We start from the raw sequence: 23,128 nt of genomic DNA on the forward strand, positions 1-23,128 counted from the left end.
AAAGAGATGAAAAACAATATTTATGCCCTAAGCAACTTAAAGTCTAGCTAGAGAATTAAGAACAACTATGTGAACAAATTTTAAACACTGTAGAACAGTCTGCAATATAATGCCAAGTGGTAAGGCTATGTAACCAACTGTATAACCTTGGGAAAGTAACTAAATTTTTCTGAGCTTCAGTTTTCTTATTTGGAAAAGGGAAGCAATAAAAAATACCTTTCAGTTTGTTGTGATAATTAAATAAGAGATGTAGAATGGCTCTCATTGTACCTGGTATATAGGAGCAACTGCAATTTAGATGCAAAGGATATCAATGAAATAATAACAGCTACCATATATAAAACTACCTGCCAGACTTTTTATACTGTATCTGTTTAAATTTCACAACCCCCTGCAAAGCACTATCACTGCCATTTGTCAGATGCAGAAACCTCGGTTCAGAGAGCTTCAGTGATTTGATGAAGGTCATGAAGCTAGTAAATGGCTGACAGGATTGAAAACCAAGTTGGTTTGACCTCAAACCTCATGTGTCTTCTACTATGCCAAGTTGTTGTCAGAAAAAGTGTTAGAGAAGCAATGAGACCTGACTTGAGTCCTGAAAACAAAATGAACCACAGAATCTCAATAGACAGAAGGAGGAAGGGAGGAAAGGAGATCATGCCAGACTCTGGGGGGGAGGGTGCAGTGCATATGCAGGATGCAAAGTAGTATGAGTTATTAGAGGGCAGACACAAAACTTTGTACATCACAGTCCCCTTCAATCCTAGCACAGTGACTGCGACAGAGTATCTGGTGCGGGGACATCTATTCCCTAATTCTCACATTACCAGAAGGAGTAAGTTGCTTGACTGGTAAGTCTGAAAGAAGAACTAGGCACGTGTCACTCTCCCTCCTTGAATTTGGAGAGCAGGCATGCTCCAGGAAGCATGGGTTTTCTGCTTTTCCAAGTAGTCAGATTTACACAGGCAAGTTTCCCAATTCTGCTTGTAACTGAGTGGGTCTCTTCAATTCTGGGCCCACTGTCCCTGCAGATCTAAAGCCATGGCTGCTATTCCAGCTTTAAAGTCGCGGAGTGGGGAGGAGTGGGGGGAGGAAGGTGACATTTTGCTGTCCATTGGTCTGACTCCTGCTGCTGTCTCAATGGATTCTTTGCATGGGGAACATGGGTATTATTTTGAAGCCTGGTAAAACCACTACAGTAGGCACTTGACAGACCTTGGCAGAAGAGTGAATATGACAAGTTCAGAGAACAGTGAGAAGACTGGCCTGCTTGAGCAGGGAGAGTATATTGACGTAGTTGAAGAGAAGTTAGAAAGATAAAGTAGACCCAGTTAATGCAGGGCTTACAAGAAAGGCAGACACTCTGGATTTGATGTGGGAGGAAGGGAGCTGAAATTGTCTGAGTAGAACAGGGACATGAGGAAGACAATGTTTAAATCAGGCAGTGACAGAATATGGCAATGGGCTGAACGGAAGACTAGAGGGGAGAGCCTGGAGCCAGAGGGCAACTAGAGGTGGTTTCCAGATTTCCGAGTGAGGTCCGGCGTAGGAAAGGGGAGGTGAAAGTGAATGGAGGTGAGGGATGAATATGAGATAGCAAAGCGAAAACTGCCAGGCTATGGGGACAACCCGGCTCTGGGAAAAGGGGACAGGTTTTGAAGGCAGTCACTCTGAAAGGGGTAGGTGAGCAGGCAGCAGAGCTCGGGGAAGTGGGGCTCATCCTTGGGTATGCTCAATCAGAGGTGCCAAGTGGATTCATTCTCCCCACCAGTGACATGGGACTCAAGGCAAGAAAGAGGCCTTAATTTGGAGCATGTCACAGTCAACACCATCAAAGAAGTAGCACACATTTGAAGGCCGCTGGGAAGAAGTTGGAATTGGGAGGTACGAACATGGAGGCTCCCTGGGATGACAGGGTGGCCTGGGATGACAGGGGTGGGGGCAGGGGCACCGGTGAGGAGTGGGCAGAGTAGAGGAGGGGGACACTGCTCCTAGACCCGAGGGAAGCATAGGTTGAGGCTGCAGGCAAACGGTGGACTCGGTCTTCTCAGCAGAGCTGGTCGGCCGCCACCTCTCCCCTGGAAATTCAAATGAACCCAAAGCAGCCTTAGCCCGCGCCGGCCGGTTTTCTGGCCCCTGCACCCACTTCCCCGTGCTCTGGCTGCAGTGACACCCTCGACCCCAGGCTGCCGGGGCCCCTCTCCCTCCCCGGTCCTCTCTCTTTCAGCTGCTGGGGGCGGCTCTCGCTCCCCAGGCCGCGGGGCGCCTTTTCCTCCGGGTTCCAGTCCCAGTGCCGGCCCGGGCCCCCCGCGGCACCGCCCACCTGGCACAGCCGCAGCCCGCGCCCGCGGCCTGCCCGCGCTGCCGCGAGCCAACCTCCCATCCCGGGGGTGGGGTTTTGGCTCCCCCTGTTCTCCCTCCGCCTTTGTTGCCGCGCCCCAGGGGACAACCCCCTCTGTCTCCGGCCCACGTCCAGGGGGCCGAAGGGGAGCTCGGCTAGGGGCCGTGCCGAGAGAGGGGTGCCGGCGGCGCCAGGACGCACGCGGGCCGCCCGGAGCAGGGGGCGGGGGAGGGGGAGCCGGAGCCGCGGGGGCCGCTGCTGCAGAAGGGGGAGGAGAATGGGGAGGAGCTGGGGGGCAGGCGATCGGGGAAGGAGGGGTCTTACGGGGCGGCGAGCCCAGGTCGGATTTCCTCCGAGGCTGGCGGTCGGCGCAGCTGCCACCTTCGCCTAGAGCTCTCTGCGGCCGCCCTGCTCCGCGCCCTCCGGAGACCCGGACCGGCCCACGGTGAGCTCAGACGCGCGGCGCGGAGCAGGGCGCGGAGGCCGGACCCCTGCGGGCGGCCGCGGGTGCGCTGGCAGGGCGGGGGGGCGCAGCCGAGCCTGCGGGACCCGAAGAAGTTTCCCGGGTCGGTGTGGGCGCCTTCAGTCCCGCTCTCTTCTCTCCTCCGCAGATGTGGAAACGCTGGCTCGCGCTCGCGCTGGTGGCCGTCGCCTGGGTCCACGCCGAGGTAGGCGAGGGGCTGAGGAGGTCCGAACTCGGGTCCCGGGGCCATCGGGGCTGCGCGCCGGGCGGGCCGGGCGTGCGACCCGGGGATGCCCTCCCGGGCTGGCACTGGGACTCTCCGCACTTGGGTGGGGTGGGGTGGGGCTGGGGGAAGCGCTCCAAGCAGAAATGGTGCTTACAAACTTAAATCTCAAAATCGGGGAAAGTAGTCTGGGCCGAAAGCGGGAGCCCCACCGGGACTAACATGGAGGGAGAGTGGGGAGGGGGAGAGAGGACGGCAGGGCCCATTGGGACGAGGCGGCGACCAGAACAGCAGCGAGTTCAAAAAGGCGCCTTGAGTTCTTTCCTTCACTTTAAAGGAGATTGAGAAGTTAGGGACTTTTCCTTTCCAAGTCTGTCTCTTCGCCGGGGACGGGGCAGAATCTCGAGCTGCTTCTTTGGGGGCAAAATAAATTTTCCTTTCTCTTTTATAAAGTGAGATCATGATTTCCTGAAATTTATTTTCTTTTTTGTAAAGTACCCTCGGGTTTTGTGTTATTATCTGGGCCATACATATAACGGCCTTTTTCTGAACTTTCCTGTAAACCAACATTGCGCAAGTGTGAGAGATCCGTTGCTCAGCTCTTTGGGGGCTCTGCGTTTCCAGTTAAAGTATTTCACCGCTTTTTTAAAAATGTTTTTTTCAACTCCAGTGACCTTCCTGAGACACTACAAACAAACCAACAAACCCTTCACTCACAAGCCCCTCCATTAACTCAAAGGTTTATGGACAGAAAATAAACAATTCGAAATTCCCTGGGCTGTAGTCTCCAGAAAACTGAGGTCAGAAACTAAACATTTGATAATTATGGCAGGAAATGTGGAAGGAATTAAAAAGCATGAGGGAGAAGAAATGGAATGCACATTACAAAAGAAATAGCTCCCTGGTGGGTGGTTTATACTGCCTCTTAGAATTTTTTTCTACATGTTACAGTGTAGCCACACCCTTAGCATCACAGCTTGACTCTGCCCTCAAAAATAATAAACGCATATATAAGTCTTCACGATTTTTTAAATATACATATTATACTGAGCTATCATTTAATTCACTACTACATTGTTGCCTGAGGTGGGAACTGAACTGTTTTTACTCCCAATGAAATTAAAAATGGCTAATATTTACTAGATATCTACCATGTGTTGTAATAAAATTCCATTTTAATGATAGATAAACTGAGTCGGGGAAGGTTACATAACTTCTGCCTATAATGTCCTCAGCTACTAAATACTAGAGGTGGTATTTGAACCCAAGCATTCTGTCACCAGACCCAAGGCTCTTCATCACCAGCTCATACCACTTCCAAGCACAAAACTTTAGCATTTACCAAATACTTTTTGTATATCAGACATTGGGCTATGTGCATTATCTGCACCATTTCTTTTAAAGCTCCCTAAGCCCTGTATTGTTGATCTTGTTAACCCCATTTGACAGAGGAGGAAACAGGTTTAAGGAGATTAGGTACTTGCCCAAGGTCATACAACTAGTTCATTCTGCAGGAGGATCTGAATCCAGCTCCTTCTACCTTTGGAGCCCATCTAAAACTCCAGGTCTGCTTGTCATTCATTTTGTTTTCCAGGGCTTGAATCTGAGGGAGTATCCTTCTTCACTGGCTGATTTAGTCCTGGTTAAGGAACATTCCTCCATGCGCTGCTGTGACCCTCAAAAGTCAGCCACAGTCCAATGGTGGATGTGGTGAATCCCGGTTTGGTTTTCCAGCAGGTTTAGGAATTGCCAGCCAGGGTGTGAAATCACTCTGTGAATTGGAATGCAAATATGAGGTGTGAGGAGCCTGTTGGTTCACTCACCAGAGTGTGTGGCCCTAGCTCCACACCCTCCTCCCCACCCCCAACATTGCAGGGAAAAGCCTAGCCCTGGTAGGAAGTTCCCTCAGCAGCAATTTCCTGCTGGAGGTAGAAGAGCATCCAGTACTCTCACAGAATTCCCAGGCAAAATCTCCAAGGAAAGAGGCAACATAGAGAAGTGCGGAGGCATGAAAACAGAGAGTTGGTGGAGAAGGGAGGCCGTGAACTCACGGTGTGTGGAAACAGTTATAGTGAAAAGCTTGAGGGGTAGGTAAGATCTAGGTCACATTTCATGACTCCAAATTGTTAAGGATTATTCACTTTTAATCAATCCAACCTCTTGCTGTCTAGCCCAAGTAACATTTGGCAAGTTTTAAAATCTATGTGTTAATAATAATAGACCTTTAGTTATTAATAAAAAAAAAACTTCTCCATATTTGGATATTATTTTAAGCATTTTATCTTGTAGTTAATGGTGCTTGCTGTGGAAACTTTTTTCCTTGTTAACTGTAAGGACATTGAGCAAACACAGTCAAATAATGATATTTACAGCCTTTATTGACATGAATCTATTTTAGTAAACTTTAGATCAGCTAAAATTGTACAAATATTGTTGCACTTTTTAGAAATGAAATTTAGGAAATAAAGTGAATTTCTTGGTGCTTTTTGCTTTAATATGAGCATAAATACTTAATCCAGCATATGTTTTTAATAATGTAATTGCCTTACAAATCCTGTTAATATTTGAAGAAGCCAAAACCTCTGTAGTAAACCTCCAGAATCAGAGGTGTTCCAAAAAAGGTGGTTGTCATCATCCTTAATGCCAGTCTGTGTAAATCCCTTCAGATTAGGTTCACGGAACTATTAACAAAGCTCATTAAGGAAAGTGTTATATTGTTTTGAATGTTTTCCATGATCTCCTACTTACTTGGCACCTCAAAGTTGCTTCCTCTCTTTCTTTCTTACTCATTCTCCTGCTACTCTGTCACCAGCGTATTTCTTCAGCCAGCCTCCCTCTAAATTCTGCTGCATCCACCTGAGCACACACCGCTGTCCTACTTAGAGTTGGCTTGAAAGAGGGTTTGGGGTGTGGCACATGTCTCCAGATGTGCGAATATAAACATCTGGATGGGACTAGGCATGGGGGTGTCTGCCGAGGGAGTGCTGCAACTAACAATTACACAGCTACCCCTTTTCTAGATCCTCTTGGGATGGGCTGCGTGGGCTGGCTCATTCTCCCTCTGCCGTCCCTCTCCCCTTGGGAATTACTGCACTTCATTGAGACGTGTTGATGGCGGAGGCATGGTACGGAGGCTGGGAAAAGTCTGAGAACCCAGGCCTTAGCATGTGTGTCCCTGGAGTCTCAGTTGGTGGATCTCTGTCACCCTAACATGGCAGGCTGGAGGGGCCCTGTGGCCCAACTGCCTGCTTCAGGAAGGCAGCCTGGGCAAGTACCCAAGCACACCCTCCTCCCCCTTGGTGGTTGCCACTGCTGGAACTCTGAGTCCCAGCATTCCAGGTCCAGAAATTCATTATTATAAATGACATGTACAGGTGACTGATTTACAATTCAGAAGACATATTCCAGTAAGTGATCCATATTTGACTGGGAGGGCGTCACCTAAGAGAATAGTAAGGGGAACAATGACAGTCCTACAGATAGATATGCTTCACTTAGCTCTAGGCATGCAGTACTCTTTATTAGGCCTTTGTCCCTCTGAAGCCACGTTCTTAACCTCATTCACACCCAATTGTCAGCATATAGTTAACCACTAGGGGTTTTCCTGGCTGATTTCGGAGCTCCTCTACATTCTTTAGAATTGTTCTAATGGCAGATTCCAGTCTGCCCTCAGTCTAGTCCACATCTGCAGCTGCATCTTAGAGCTACAGCTTGTATATTAACCACTAAAATGATCTCTTGTTTGTTTATCCTTTGGCAAATAAACTACTTGCTGATTCTAAAGACTATTGTTGGAAATTGGGATGTTAAAACAGCAGGCATTCTGCTGAGTAGCCACAACAGATGGGCAAGCACCCAGCAAACCAAGGCCCTGGCCATTGAAAACGTCCTTAGAAGGTGGGCATGTTACAGTTCCTGTAGAAGTCTGTGACAGAAGGCAGGAGTGCATTCCCAGGCTCACAGGAGCAAGTTGGGGAGGAGCCATGAGGTGGAGAAGCTCAGGGGTCGTGGGCAGAGGTGGATGTAATGACCCTAGAGGAAATGGCCCAGAGAAGAAAGTCTTCAAAGTCAGTGAAGCAGAAAGACACATGCTTCCCACAGAAAAGTAAGGATGAGCTGTAAATACCAGTGATCACACATGAGAATTGAAAAGGTCATGGTCTCTTTGTTCCGGTTCTCTTCAAATAACTGGACATTGGCAGAATGTTGCTAGCAGACATAAATTTTCTAAGCTTAATGGTACCAGATGTTATACAATTGGAAAAAAATTTACACTTACATAGTTTCATTTGTGGGCTAGATGATTAATGTCCTTGGAGGTCAAATGGGTACTTTTCTCCAGTGTGCCCTATTCTGACTCCTGTGACTTTGGCGAGGGGTACTTTCTCCAAGAGTGAGCCTTTGATGGCACAGACTTTCCTGTTGCAGGCAGAGCATGCCCTGCATGCAGGACAGAGTCACGAGGGAAACACAGGAAGTGCTCTCTGCCCTCAGGTTGCTTACAATCTAGTGGGGAGCCTGGTGCTTTAAATTGTGGCAGCTACAATGTATATGATTGTAACTGCACAGTAAACAAGTATCTTTACACTTGTTTTTTTACATTAACGTAGGGCCTCCCTTGATTTGTAAAATTCTTTTACATTAGTAAAATGCACGAGTCTTTCATGTATAGCTTGATGAACTTTTATATCTGGATGTGCCCACGTAAGCACCACCCTATCAAGGCTGAGGGAGTTGGTGCAGAAAGGATGTTGTGAACTCAGTGTGTGGAGAGAGTTACAGTAAGAAAAGTGAGAATGATCTAGGGTAGTTTCATGACTCCTTTCCCAAAGATTATCTTTTAATCAGTCCACTCTCTTGGTGTCTGGCCCTAGTAACATTTGGCAAGTTTCAATCCATATTTTCACAATAATAAACCTTTAATAATTATCAGAAGGTAAATTAACGCTCTCTATTTGAGGTTCTATAGCTAGCCACGATTGCTTAATCCCCTCTTTCAGAGAAATTATCAATCAAACAACAGATGTATGTGATGCGGCTACTAGACACTGGTAGGCAATAAAAATAAGTGCCTCCCCACATGAGAATCATGGCCCGCAATCAGGGTGGCATGCGATGGCACAAACATCGCATCCAGATCACCTCTATCCTTTCCCTTACCCATGACAAACATTGCTAATCAGTCCTAGCATTCTTTTACTGAACCTGGAGGAGGTTTGAAAATCCTACTCAGCAATATTCCAGGTAGCCGTTAGCAATCGTTCAAAGTCTGATTGTGAGATGAAAGTTCTTTGCTATTCCTGCTGGAAGAAAATCAGTCCAATTTGACAAACATTGACAAACATCTTTAGCCAAAATTAAGGTAATTTTAGAAGGAGTTTGGGACTGTGTGGAACTGACAAAAACAACATGGGGTAATAGGTGATAGAACTGGGATAGCAAATGGATGAAAATGTCAGGAAAACAGCACTTACCAGTTTCTGGCCCAAGCTTCTGCATTCTTTGGATGAATCTGAACACTTTAAAGTAAGCCAAACCCTCTAATGTTGGCCATCAACAAAATATAACAAGAATTTTCTTGGCTGTTCTGATGAAGTAAGCAGTTGCTCTTGCTAAGACTCTAAGAGCTGCAGATAACAGTGTCTGCATTAGCAGCAGTCTGGCAATAACTTGCTAATAGGATACTCTTTGGGTAGTTGGAGTACAAAATGTATCCTATAAATCTGCATTTTCTACTGGGATTGGAGAATTTCCATTTAATCCCTTCACAGACTTTATAGGCTCTTCTGGAAGCCACCACCAATAAACTGTTCCCAGGATTAAGTCTGAATTTGTGATTCTTACTATGTCCCCTGAATAATCCCAGACACTATTTGTGACCAGCCAAGCTGTTGCCAAACAAGTCATGTGATTCTTGGCAAAAGCCATGACATGTTGCAGACCCAGATTTATATGTGTGTGCATGCATGTGTCATGGGATATTGGCTTGAACTGGTGTAGGGAAAGTATCTGTCTTTCTCTACTTTTTATTGTTTTCAAGATTTAAAATACTGTGTCTGAGGCAAAATATTTTCCCCCAGTCTTTCCTCCTATCCTTCAATGATAATTAGTAAGTGTAATGTATTGATCTCCTATAGAAATGTCAGGCATTATGCTAGTCACTTTGCACATGTGCTACTGTTAGGAACAGTGTGGGACTAAAAGGCAGTACCTTACAGATCCCTGTTCTGGAGGAGCTGCTACCACTGTTGCTACTGTACAGCTCAGATCTGGCCATTAGGGATCAGATCTAAGGCTTTAGCAGGAATTCCCCTTCTTCATCTCCCGCCACTGGTTCAGAAAATCCTGAAATGTGGCAATGGGATGGATGGCCCCTGCCTTTTCAGAATTTGAGAGGCTCCACTTGGGCAGCTGGGACCATTTTCGACCTTGGGTCCACCTTGTCCACCTGGTCAGTATGTCCAGTAGATGGCAGTTTTTTCTGTGGAACTTTATCTGAAATTGTGTCTATTCCTGGGGCTCTGGTGTTTTTCTCTTACTTCCCATTTTCATGTCACTCCAGCCTTCCACGGAGTTCCTTCCTTCATTGTCTTCTCCTGTTCTCATATCTGGGTGTCTCCAAGTCTATCTTTTACATAGACCCTGTTACAGAACCCTTTCATTATTAAGAGCAACATGTGGAATAATGAAAGCATCCTTGACACAGAAGTCCTGCTCTGCCCCTTCCTAGCTCATGTCACCTTTTAAAAGTCACCTCTTATCTCCGACTTGCGGCTTCAGTTAAGATTGAGGTCTTTGGGGTAGTGGACCCGGTTTGAATTCTGGCCTTGTCTAGTTGTGAAACTTTGGTCAACCTACTTAATTTTCTTGAACTGACTTTCCTCATCTGTAAAATGGGGATAATGCCTATCTCTTTGCCTGTCTATTCAATTAGGTAGTAGAAAAGGTTTCCTCTCTCTATTCATGGTATATAGTCAACACCAAAAACAAATATCTGCGGGAGTCAAAGTGCTTCCTACCAGACCTTACTAAGCACCGATAAAGAATGTTTTTGACTCTGTAATGGTGATGTGAACAAGGGAATTCTCAATTTACACATCAACATCCACTATGCATTTCTATATTTGTACAGCCCGTGTGCTGGCTCAGCTTGTTGCTCCATTTGCTGATTGATCCTTGAGAGGAAATATAGCATAATGGTCCAGCACTCTGGCCTTGAAGCCAGATTGCTTGAGTTTAAATACTAGCACTGTCCTTGCTGGCTATATAATCTTGGGGAAATTACTTAAAACCCCTCTTGGCCAGTTTCCCCATCTATAAAATTGGCTTAATCCACAGTATCTACCCCATAGGTTAGTTGTGAGACTCAAATAAGCTCCTACATAATAAAGCAGTTAGAAGAGTGTTTTTTTACATAGTGTGCAGTTAGCTGTTATCATTCTTGTGGCATCTCTGTGGGAGGAACTCCAAAGCCATGGGATGTGTGTGTGTGTACACATGCACATGTGTGTTCATGGCATGCAGAACTCTGCTTGCTTCTATTCCTTTCTCTTTTAAAAAGAGAATGAAGATATTTATTTCAGTGACTGCTTTAACACCCAGAATTTATATCAAAACTCTTGCTTCTACTGAGCTAATCTTGCCCTTAAACTTCTGTATAGTGTTTCCCTGCAAAGCCACAATGCTTATCAGTGTTCCAGGAAAAGAATTAAGCACGCATGGAGCACTTCCTGTGCATAGGCAGTGGGATGGGCAAGCTGGCATGGATTCTCCCGAAAGGCAGAGTAAATGAAGGGAAAGAACTGGCAAGAGAACAGTAAGAAAAGGCAAAAGAATAGGTAATATAACTCCTCTGGAATTTTTCCACATTGTTTTCCTCTCTCCTGTGTCCCTACTTCTTACTTAGAGAGGTGGCCAACATATCTTGGATGGTCATTTTCATATATTCTTGGTATAGTCTCCATAGCATAGCCTGTTACCGGGCAATAAATTCTAAATTTTGGGTTTCAAAAATATAATCATACAAAAGAATAGGGCCCTTTGCTCTCATTGTTTCAAAAACATATACCAACTACTCTCAAAGACAAGGCAGGAAGTATTCCTGGGGCAGGCTGGGATTTGTCCATTTGAGAGCCAAGGCCATACCTCCTGGTGCTTTGTACACAAACCCTGAGTCCTGCAAGGAAGGCACTGCTCTGTCTGCAGCCAGTCCTCACACAGCCTCCCTTGCCTACCCCTTCCCAGGCCTTGGAGCCGGATCTTGTTCTTGCTCCCTGTGTTGCTCATTGATCTCTTCATCTTTCTCCTCCACCTTCTTGTCTAGCCTTTTCTTTCTCATCTTCCTCCTCCCGCCATTACAGAGAGGTCATCCCAAAGTGTCTGAGCTGCATTAGGAGCTGCCTAAGTATCCACAAACCATCATGCTCACATTTTATGCAGAGGTTAAAGTACACAAAGTCTTGATACACTATTTTGCATCATCTGGAACAAAGTAATTTCTCAAAGTCAACTCAAAGAGGAAAGTAAAAGATACCACAAATCTTTCCTCTGTCAGGCACTGATTTAGTGCTGGTGAATAAGGCACAGACCCTCTCCCCAAAGAGCTTGAAGTCCACTGGAGGAGGCAGACAGGAACACAGACTCAGAGTGATCCAATGTGGGAAGTGCTAGGGCAGGGCTAAGAATCTGACCCAGCACTGGGGGTCCTTGAAAAGGAAGTGACCCACCAGCTGTGCTCTGAAAAATGACCAGTAGTTAGCCAGTCAACAGGCAGGAAAAGAAAGAACCTTGTCTTATTCAGTTCTGACCACCTAAGTAGTTATTATAATCTTCATTTTATCAATGAAGAAACCGTGGCTCAGAGAAGTTAGTTACCCCAAAATCAGCCCACCTGGTAAGTAGTAAAGCCAGGATGCAAACCCAGGACTTAAAATCAATCCCAAGATAAATGCTCAGTTTTCTAGGCTGACTGTGTCTTATTTCTGAAAGTAACTTTGAAAACAAACCAAAGACACTTTTGCTGGGTAACATGCACTCAACACTGTACAAGCTTGGTCATTGAATTCTCCCAGTTACATTAGTTGTTAAACAGCTTAAGTGCCTAGATTGACGCTTCAGGCCTTGTCATTCTGGCCACATAGACATGGACTGGCATGGTCTCCGCTTGGATTCAGGTCCAGCTGTTTCTCTGACCCACGTTGGCATGTAGTTGTTACACTGGTCATTTGCAGCGTAATGGTTAGTGACTCAGATGTTTTAAGGCGATTTCTCTTTCAGATGTATTCACAACTGTTCCACATTAAATAAGGCCAAATTGCAAGATAACTCTAAAACTCCAGCTGAGTCTATGGGTGTGGTTGTACAGATTGTTCACTACACAAGTGTGTCATGTGCTTGGCACAGGGCTTATCTGCCCACCCATAGGAAGGGGCACCTTTTTTCTAACTGATGTGCAAAGCTCTCCAACCCCACCATTATCTCTGAGTCATGTGATACTTATTGGACTATGATGGTCATTTCTATATCTGTACGTTTTATAAATTGATTTCATTCAGAATCTTAGAAAATTTTCATTATCAGGCCTTTATCAAAAGCCAGCTCTGTGTTTTTATGGATTTTCCTCATGGATAAGCAAAGATGATACAAATGGAAATTTTAAAAAGCTGTTCTTTTGTACCCACAGTGTGCTACTTTTGGCTGTTGCCCAACTCAATCTAGTTTGGGAACTATGATTCCCCAGGAATTAAGAAAAGCATTCCCAGCTTCCCTCTGATTGCTGGATTAGCAGCACTTCCTCAGCCTACAGCTGAATTCCAACCCCTGGGAAGAAATGTCTTAGACAGAGTGAACCCCCAGCCTGGAGCCTGTCAGAGGTTGTGTCATGTGTTTGCATTAGCTGAACAAAAACCAAGCAGGCTTTCCGGCCTTGCTCCCCACTCCTCCCCACATGCCCCTCCACTGGGAGAGGCCAGTTAAAGTCTAGACACTGTCTGCTTGGCTCCATGCCTTTTCAGCACAATCTGCGCGGTTCTGCAGCTCTGACTTTGGTTGCCTGTCTTCACTCTTTTCCCCAGTTTTTTTAGTCAGCCTTAAACTGTCTCAGGGGGACTGTCGTGAGCCGCACACGTAGGAAGCAGGTGAGTGGATTTATGAGACTGTCAGGATTCAGCCGCCTGGAGAGGTTCTGAGCGGAGAAGATAGCAGCAGTGCTGGCTGACGCTGTGGCTGAGTTTGTAGCCATCCCTGGTGTAAGCTGGCTTCAAACAAACCTCCATTTTTTGGCCAGTGGTGGGCTGGGGCGAATAGCCCAGGACAGACAGTAGCACCCCAGGTAATGAGCCTCATGCCATGTGGACTTGGGCAAGTCACCTGCCCCCTCATCTGCAAAATATGGGGGTTAGATTAGGTGAGCTCTAAAACACAGCCCTGAAATCCTATCCATATAAAAGGAGACAGATATTCTAGATTGGATTATCAAAATATTCTAATTAATGGAATTAGGATATTTGATTAGCTCTTATCTTAATTTATGGCCTGGGGAGGAACAATTTGAAAGAGAGGCTAGCCCAGGAATGAGAAAACAGAATGAATAAACACAGGAGGCGTTCTGTGTCCTTTACTTCCTCCTGTGTGTATTGAGTGCAATATAAACAGTACAGCATGTGGCACCTGAACAGTCTTCATGCCCAGGAATCCCAAATGCTGTTTACTGTACAAAAAGGAATCACTTGATTTTCCACTTCAGAAACCAGCTGTTCAACAACATGGGGCAAGAAATGAAGGATGCTCGATCCCCTTGAGTTTGAGCAAGGAATCTTAAAAGACAACATCAAATCCAAAGCGTGCAATTTGAGATTTATTGAACTTATTTAAAAAACAAAAAAACAAGGCTTTCTTCTGGCTTTTGTAAATAATGATGCAGTATTACAGATGGTTTACAAAAACAGTTGTCTGGACTTTAATTTTGTTTTCTGGAATCCTTCTTGCCTTCTCACCATGTCGCCTGGCCCGGGATCAGGATTCAGCATCTCCTGAACAAGTATTAATGAAGTTCCTGCCTGGCTCCCCTGGCCTTGATCTCTGAATCAACTCAGGGCTGCTATTACCGCCTGTGGGCACTGGTCTTTGACTTTGACCTCAGTGGTTAAATCAAGTCACTTGTGAGGGTGAACTTAGTAGGAAGTACAAGCCAAGGCAGATGATTTAGTCGTGCTGAAATGCTTGGTACCTTGCCTGTATTCCAGTTCCCAAATAATCCCAGTGTGCTAAATTATGCTGACAGTTGGTCCTGAATGTGTGTACGTATATACACACACATAATACACACACACAGACACTGACATAAATTTCACCACTTGGAGAACATGTGTATCTACCTCTAGCTCAAATAGTGAGACTCCTCTAACAAAAACAAATCCCTATGGAAACTAATGAAGAGAAGCAAATATGTTATTAAATTTCCCTTAATTTGACAGTTTTTTTTATTTAGTTTGGCATTTGACTTCTGTTATACAGCCCTGATTTCTTTCTGATCTTAGGCACATGGACACGTGCTTATTTTTATGGTTGTGAAGTTTGTTAATGAATTTAATAAATGTATGTTCATTCATTCATTCATTCATTCATTCTGTACCTCATTCTGAAAATAAGAGAGATGTTTTCCTTCCCAAATCCCATGATCAACATGTCCTATTAGCTTCTGTAAGGGTTAGGCTAATCACATATATTTTTAGTTATGGAGAGGACCCAAGTTTGTGGCATAACATTTGTGACAGAGAGAAAGAAAATGGATGGGGAGCTCAAAGAGAGGCCAGAGAGATTTCTGATCACTTCTGCAAGGATACCTAGTTTATCTAAATTTAGTGTAAAATTGATACATGTGGAATTTCTATCAGACAAGCTAAAAACTACTAAAACAAATACAGCTGCCTAACCTGAGCACAGACTCAGACATACCTGAGTTCCCTTTATTGTCAGGGTCCCTATCCGGAGGGCCCAGTGTGGCTTCTCAGTGGCCCAGCCCAGCTCACAGGAGCTGCCTTGAGGTGGAGGCAGATGTGCGCGTGCCAGTCATTCACCAAGGCTCAGAACACCTTGCTTCACTTCTCCAGGGGCATCACTATATTGGCTCTGCATCCTGTGCCATAAATTCGATGCTGTGTTTAATAGCAGCAGGCTGAGGCCTACATCAGAAGCAGGAAATTTACCTGACTTCCCCTTGGAGTCTCATGGATGTTTTAGGAATGTGTCCGTTTGTGCTTTGGTCTTTCTCTAGTCTTTCCACCTTGGCATTTTCTATTTTCTTTCTTTTCTCTTCCTGTGTGGCCTTGGCCTTGCTGACAGCCGCATGCAGAGAAGCAGATTTCCTGGTTTAACTATTTATTTTAAGGGTAAAGCCTTTCACTTTATGCACTAATTGGTGTCCGAGTCATGTTCAACAGAAGAGTAATTTTCTGCATGGCACCAAAGGCTTGATAACGATCAAAGAAAACCCCAGTTCCCTGTAGGAACACCCACTTCAGGTGTGAGTCCACTTTGGGTTTCCTTTCTTGGGGGATGGGATCAGAATGCGACTGAGAAGTGTTTTAAGTAGAGGCCAGACATTCAAGTCTGTGATTTATTTCTTAGTAAAATTCCCCAAGGTACTTGTGGACCAGATTGTTTAGAGGACAGTTACAAAGTTAACAGGTTTCTTTTAGAGGTACAATTGGAAAAGAATCTTTGTGTTTCTTTATTTCCTACAAAAGAGCATGTATGATAAAACCTGGGTGATGATAAGAAACTATAAAGGTTGGGGTGTTTTTGGTTTATATAACATGCCCTATTTTTAGGCACTCTCTTTTTTTAGACAAAAATAAAGAAACTATGGTGGCAATATGAAATCCCTATAAGAACAACCAATGACTGAGTATTATTAAGCCCACTGTGTTGGTCATTTTACAGCTTAGGTAATTGCACTTTCCCTTGAAATTCCCTTACACATTTGATCAACTAGATGACTCTTTGTTTCCTGCTTAAGTTGCTCGGTGGAGTTGCTGTGTGGATTAGAGCACACACTGGCTTCCTCCCCAGTGGCTATGTTTCCGTTGGCTGATTGGGTTTTTTTTCTAGGTAATGCTGTCATTATTTTGCCCAGTATAAATGTCATTGTCATTTGGTGACTCTAATTACTCACATTACAGTGACCTGGAATGTAAAGACCTCCTCATTCCCCAGTGATTTGTTGCTTAACTCCAGGAAAAAGCCTTCTCTCCACCTAGGCTGGTGAAGTGAGTGAGTGAGTGTGTGTGTTTCCATCTCAGATAGCTGAGGACTATTCTGAGCTCTAGACTGCCGGTCTGTGGGCTCAGATGTGACAGTAGCCACATTCAGAAAGTCATGACATTCTCTTTGAGGGAGAGACAAAAGTTAAGGGTTCTAAGCCACGGGTGTTCAAAAAATGTGATGAACTGTCCCAAAATGGTTCTTGTCCTAAAAATGGGTGGAGCAAATAGGGAGAAGGAAAATAGAGGGGAGGAAGACTGGCAGAAGAGCAGGGAGTGATGCAGGTCACGCAGACACTGTTAATCGTGGTGGGTTTAGCCAGTGAAGACAAGGTGATAAAGTGAAGAATTTCTGGTCTTTATCTTAAGTGCTCATGAGGAAATAGTGTGAATGAACACTGCCATTATGATCAGAAAAGATATATGACTGCTTTGCTAAGTGAATATATGGTCTGTAAGGAAAACTCACAAGAGAAATGATAATGTAAAGCTATAAATTAAAATAGCATCTGTATATAGTGTGTAGCAAAGGGGATGATGTATATAAAGTGCCTAACACAAGGTAGGCATTCAATAAATGGTAGTGGCTATTATTCTTCTTGTTATTATTGCTTGAATTCCAGGGGACAGTGGAACTGCAAGGGGAGACATAAAGAGCCTGGACCCATGCTCCTCAAATTGTTCATTGTATAGTGTTAAGAAATGTGCTAGGTAAAATGGTTTTTTAGCTACAGGACTTTTCAGAGTTTTCCAGAGTTCATGTGCATTATTTATGACTCTAGGAAGAAAGTATAGTAAAGCAGTGTTTCCCAAACATTTTGTCACAGAACACCATTTCAAAAAAGATCATAAATATTTCAAGGTTAGTTGTTCAATGGAACAGTCTGGACAGGCTTCCAGAAGAGTCTGTTTACATCTGACCCCAGGTCTTAGTAGACTTGCCAAACTCACATCCTAAATTAATTCAGTTTCACCAAGAAGGCATGGGACTCATCTGGATCCCAGGGCCTGTCTGAGGGTAAGTACAGCATGGCCATGTCTGTACCTACCTAGAACTGGTCGAGTTTTTGGATATCAACTGAATCTACCCTTGAAGTACTTTTTGATTTTTCATGTTCCCTATCCGTATCCAGTCTGTCAGCAAGTCCTGTAGGCTGTACTGTCAGAGCATATCACCTCTCCATTGACTGCTCTCTGTCTCTACCACTACCTAGTCCAAGCCACCATCATGTTGTGCCTGGACTATTGCAGTAGCACCTAGTTGCTCTCTCCTTTCTCCCTATTGCCACCCTGTTATCTATTTCTCTACAAGCAGCTTGAGTAATCTTTGTAAAACACATATCTGATCATGCCCTGGGCAAAACCCTCTAGTGGCCCCCATTGCATTCAGAATAAACTACAGACTTCTTATCAGGTCTACAAGGCTCTACATGGGTCTAGCCCTTGCCTGCTTTCCCAGCTCACCTCTTGCTGCTCTCCCTATTGGATACTGTGTTGTAGCTACACCGGCCTTTTTTCTGTTCCAGGAATGTAACAGATTCCACCCTGCTTCAGAACCTTTGCACTTTTCTCTCTGTCTGAACTGCTCCCATCCTTCAGGTCTTAGCTCAAGAAGGCATTCTGTGACCACTCATCTAAGTGGTGCCCTCTCTCCCAGATTTCTGTCATACATACTCTGTTTTCCCCCTAACTTATTTGTCACAATCTGAAATGAACTTATTCCTGTTTATTTATTCACTGTCTCCCCTCCTGCAGGACAGAGCCCTTGACTGTCTCATTCTCCAGTGCATCGCCAACACCTAGAACAAACTTAGCATATAGTAGGCGCTTACTTAGTAAATATTTGCTGGATCAATCCACTGGCCAAATGGATTAATGAGGCCCAGTGTCTCATACATAATACAAGGAGGTGCATCGTTTCCTACCTGTAATCTTTGTATCCCAATTATAATCATCTCTGTGCCAGATTCTGCAAGTGTATTGTGCACCTGGGAACATGGTGGACAACACTTGCTCATCAACACTTTGCTTAACCTTGGACATGGTAGTAATGCTGGGCTTGCTTAATCAGACACCTGGATTCGAATTCTGTCAGCTTTAGTGAAGCTGTAATTTAAGCAGAGGCTAGCTGAATAGTACATATTTTTGTTCTTTCTTTCCATGATCAGCAATTCTGATATAACTGGGCACCCTTCCCAGAGGAAGCTAATGTCTCAAGGAATATAAAATAAAGCATTAAATTCTGTTGTTGATGATTCTTTGCCCAAAGCCACTAGTCACCTTTGTCTTCTGACTTCACCTTTTTCTGTGACCATTACTTCCTGGAATCCTTCCTGCTCTTGCTCTCTCTCCTGTTTCATTTGAACGGCAACTGTAATGTCCCAGTATGGGTAAAACAAAGAAAAAGAAAAGGGCATTCAATGTCACTGGATTTGCACATTAAGATCTCAGAGGAGAAGTCTTTTATTCTGGGGAAAGTTCCACCAATAGCACAGTGATCAGCATTGGAGTCCCGGGAAGCAGATCACCCCCACTTACCTGCAGTCTTAACTCTAAACTCTCTTACTTGACTTATACATTGAGTTTCCTGACTTACCATAGCATACTGCTCCACTTTTCAGTGGAGTTGGGGGCCCTTTACAGTAACCACAAACAGTTAAATATGTGGCATTTCTCCAGTGTTTAGTCAGTTAGAAATGAAGGATAACAGAGCTTTGAGAACTCTACTGTTACGTGATACTTGGAAGTGTTTCTACCACAAATGGATAATCTGTTCATAGCAACTAAGCTAGTAGGTTTTTATGTAGGGTTTCTAACGCAGTCCTTGGGGAAAAACAAAATGAACAGAAAAGGAGGTCTTTGTGCATTGTTGGTACAGCCTGAGGGTCTCACAGGGGTTTAATCTTTGCAAAAATAGTGGGCTTTGCTGCAATGGAACAGAAGACCTGGCAGTCGCTCACTGGTAGGCCTCCTGTCAGCTAAGGCCCGATTGGCCTGTGCAAGTAGGTTTTACAGCTTCCTCCCCCCAGCTGCGACTTCCCAACTGCTCCAAAGAAAGAATGCAAGGCAGGAATGTTTCAAGAAGAATAGCATGTGCATGTTTTCATTAACTTTAATCTCAAGCCACTAAAATTGTGTGTGTGTGTGTGTGTGTGTGTGTGTGTGTGTGTGTGTGTAATATTGAAAGCTGGCTGCAAGAGAGTGTAGCAATCAAACCAAGAAAATGAGAAACAAAAAGTTTTGAGAAAATGTAAACACCTCATTGCCAAATTTGTCCATGGATTCTTATGCCAAAAAAGTGTATTTAGTTAAGAGAAGGCTCAAGATATGTACAGTTTAATTAGCCCTTTTATCATTGGTTCTGAACTAAGCCATACAAAGTCCTAAAGACAGGAAATGGCAAACATTTTTATCTTACAGAGGAGACCAGAAGGGTGAAGTGACTTGTCCACAGGCATTGAAAGCTGAGTCAGAGTTAGGCTTAAGTGCCCATGCCGCCTGGACTTTACAAAGGACTTAGGTATGCATTACTTCAGTATCCTGGTTCCAGATGCAGCCCAGAATGCTGCCTTGCTCATATGTTCAGATAATAGAGCAAGGCACTTCTAAAACATTCCAAGTTAAAGAAAGTCTTACTCTTTCTACCCAAACTCTCCTTTGATGCAGTAAAGTCAGAACTCAGAACTTACTGTTTAGAGCTGTGCTTTTCAGTATGGGTGACTACTAGCCACAAACGGCTATTGAGCATTTGAAATGTGGCCAGTCCAATTTAGATGTGCTGTAAGCGTAAATAAAATACATACTAGATTCCAAAGATTTAGTAGGAAAAAAGCATAAAATATCTCAATAATTGATTACATGTTGAAATGATAATATTTCAGATATATTGTCTTAAAATAAATTATTAAAATTAATTTTACCTGTTTCTTTTGACTTTTAAAAATGTGGCTACTAGCAAACTTTTAATTATATATGAGACAGGTATTCTATTTCTATTGGGCAGCACTTCTCTAGGCAGTTGTCACTTACCCATACATTGCTTGTAGCCACACATTGTCTTGAATTATCCCTTGTTAGATTGTCATTCTTTTATTTAAAATTACATGGATTTATGCCCCGCCTTCTCACCTAAACTATAAGCTCCGTGGACTGTGCTGTGTTTCTTCTTCCCTGAGCCCCCAGCACTCAGCACAATGTTTGGTTATTTTGTTGCTGATTATCCTATATATTGCCAACTCACCTGGAAGTAGCATTCATCCATTTTCATGTTGGACAATGATAAGGAAACAGATTAATTTGTGTTTGGATTGTTGCTTTTTTACAAAGGAACTGATTTTATGTAGTTCTTAATTTGTTCCAGAAAGATTAACATTCCTCTAAACCGGACTATTAAAATCCAGAGGACCTGCAGGAGGTGCCAGAACTTCCTGTCACACACGCTCAGCAGAGAACAGTGGTGTTAAAATTGATGCTTACAGGTTTTAAGGAGCCTCTCCTTACCCACCCAGCCACCCCCACCCCCACAACCTTGCGGAAATTCCAAATTCAGTTCAGAAATTTGTGCCCCACTTCCAGGACCAGTCTGGGTATGGGTGCAGGTAATAAGGCCTGTTGGCCCAGTGGCTCTCCACCTTAAGCCAGAGTTGAGAAGAGGGCCCCCACCAGCCCCAGTTGCGAATTAACTATCAGGAATGCATACCTGAAGGCTGTGATTCCCAGAGTCTCTGAGAAAATTGTAGGAGATGCATCTGGGTGGGCCTTACCTTTTAAACATGCTACAATTTTGTAACTGAGCTTTTGGCTGAACCACATGCTCATAATATCTAGGCTGGCTATATTATGCCTAAAATATAGTCATTTCTGCTGGTCCCCTGGGAGAGTCTGACCTTTCCCTGGGTTTCATGACCGCAGGATCCCTGACCCACTGTTTTTGGTTCCGTTGCTAAGGAATGTGTAAGAATGCACCCCTGGAAACCACCCCTATTTAGGGACAGATTTATCAGGTCTCACATCTGTGGAATGATCCCACTCCGCTGACCACTTTGTTCCCATAAACAATTGATAGGGAACCACTCATTTTGGTGACAATGTGTGAAATGAATGATTCTCTCTTTAGAGGAGCAGTTGGAAGGATTTGTAATGACCAAGATTTAGAAGCAAAGACAGTCCCATCTGCCCGGGTTTCCAGCTTCCCAGCAGCACAACCCCCTGAAAGTCCTCATGTGGCTGTTGCATCAGGGAAGATTAGGTTACAAGAAGCAGTCTATGCCCAGGGTAGTACATTCTTTGGGTTTCTCGTCTTTCCTAGGTTGTTGTGTTTGTGGGTATTGAACCATATGTGCCCCCTTGAAAATCCAGTCCCAAAATCTATAGCTGGGTTTTGGGGGGCCCATAGGTACCAGGTTAGAATGCCCATTTTATAAAATAAAAATAATGTTTTTCCCATAGAAGCTTAATAATGAAGGTGACTATGTGTCACAGTTTATGCCTATTGTTCAAGTGTATCTATTTAAAAGGTCCCTTTTTATTCTCAAATATCCCGGGTTGGAGGATAAAATATATGCCTGAGAGCCATATTCATGTACCCCTACCTGTCCTGGGGCACCCATCCTCGCAGAGGATCTGGGCTCCATAGTGATACAGAAGTTAAGCTCGCAGCCTCCCTGACTAATCCTCAGACTCAGATCCAGAAAGCCCCTGCGACCAGCAACTACCCACAGACTCCTCCAGGAATTCCTTGTGGCTTCCTTTGGATGCCGTCTGAAGGGAGCCCTTGATTCGCATCTGCAATGGCTCGGGGTGTAGAACTGGGCAGTGGCAACGGGCAGTGAGGAGGAACTGAGGGAAAGGGCTTTCGAGAGCCTGGGCGTGGGCAGCTGGAGGAGCCAGCCGTGAAGCCTGACCGTGATGAACACCACCTGCCGCTGGCATTTCCTTGGAAGACTATATTCCTTGGACTCCAGGTTTCCCCCCACTTTTCTCCCGGCCAGCAGTTGCCATGGCAACACAGTGTCTGAGAACTTCTAATTACATCTGTCTGCTTCTCCTAGAACCCTACCGAGCCACACATATGGAGACTTCATTTAGCTTGGAGTTTCTTGCTGGGTTTTAACTGTTTCTGCACCCTTGGGCTAGAGAGTAATTGCCAGGGTGCACAGCTGCTCTGCAGCCACATTGCCCTCAAAGATTCCAAGGGCTTTGTCCCTGTTTTTAAAGTGGAGACTCACACTGCTCTGCTCTGCTGGTTCTCCCTGCTGCACTGCATTTTGTTCCAGTCAACCCTGACCTTCCTGCTATGCCTCCCAGCCCCTGTCATTCTGTCAAACAGTCCAAGCTTTTGCTTGGGCATCACGGTTCCCTTTAATGTGTCCATCCCCAGGAGAAATCAACCACCTGGGCATAGTTAAGGCCTCGCCCTTCCCTGGCAACCCTTGTTTCAGTGTGTTTCAGCCCACTGCAAGGTCAGCTGAGCGCATGAACCTGAGGTCAGTGGTTGGAGACCCCCCAGAACGTTCTGGGAGTAGAGGAGGGGTAGAGCAAGGCAAGAAGCTTCGTTTTCTGGTCTAGGAATACTGACCAACCTGCTTTCCTCTACGTCAGAGGACGATGTAGGGGCTGGGTTGCTGAGAAGAATTAATTCAAAATAGTGGCCTTGGATAAGCTCATTTTCACAATTTCTCTTGCCCTCTTCTCACTTGCTCCTCCTCATCTCTACCACCAAGGTGTCAGACTGCTCTCTGGCTGCCTGACCCTGTACTCTGGAGTCTCACCCGGTTTTGCCTTCCTCCCAGGTACTTCACATTCCCACATTACCTCATCTTCCTCCTTCTTTCCCTCCA

At 44.8% G+C, this 23,128-nt stretch overlaps 1 protein-coding gene across 1 annotated transcript in view; it reads left to right on the forward strand.

Annotated features, from left to right (window-relative positions):
• Positions 1 to 2,442: 2,442 nt before the first annotated feature.
• The window catches only part of FSTL1 (follistatin like 1), a 51,834-nt gene continuing 31,148 nt past the window's right edge, over positions 2,443 to 23,128 (forward strand). The window contains exons 1-2 of the mRNA XM_045540184.1: positions 2,443 to 2,786; positions 2,953 to 3,009. Coding sequence (XP_045396140.1) covers positions 2,953 to 3,009 — 57 coding nt within the window. The 5' untranslated portion in view covers positions 2,443 to 2,786. The remainder of the gene's footprint in view (positions 2,787 to 2,952; positions 3,010 to 23,128) is intronic.

This window comes from Lemur catta, chromosome 1 (assembly GCF_020740605.2).
Source record: "Lemur catta isolate mLemCat1 chromosome 1, mLemCat1.pri, whole genome shotgun sequence".
Lineage (NCBI taxonomy): Eukaryota > Metazoa > Chordata > Mammalia > Primates > Lemuridae > Lemur > Lemur catta.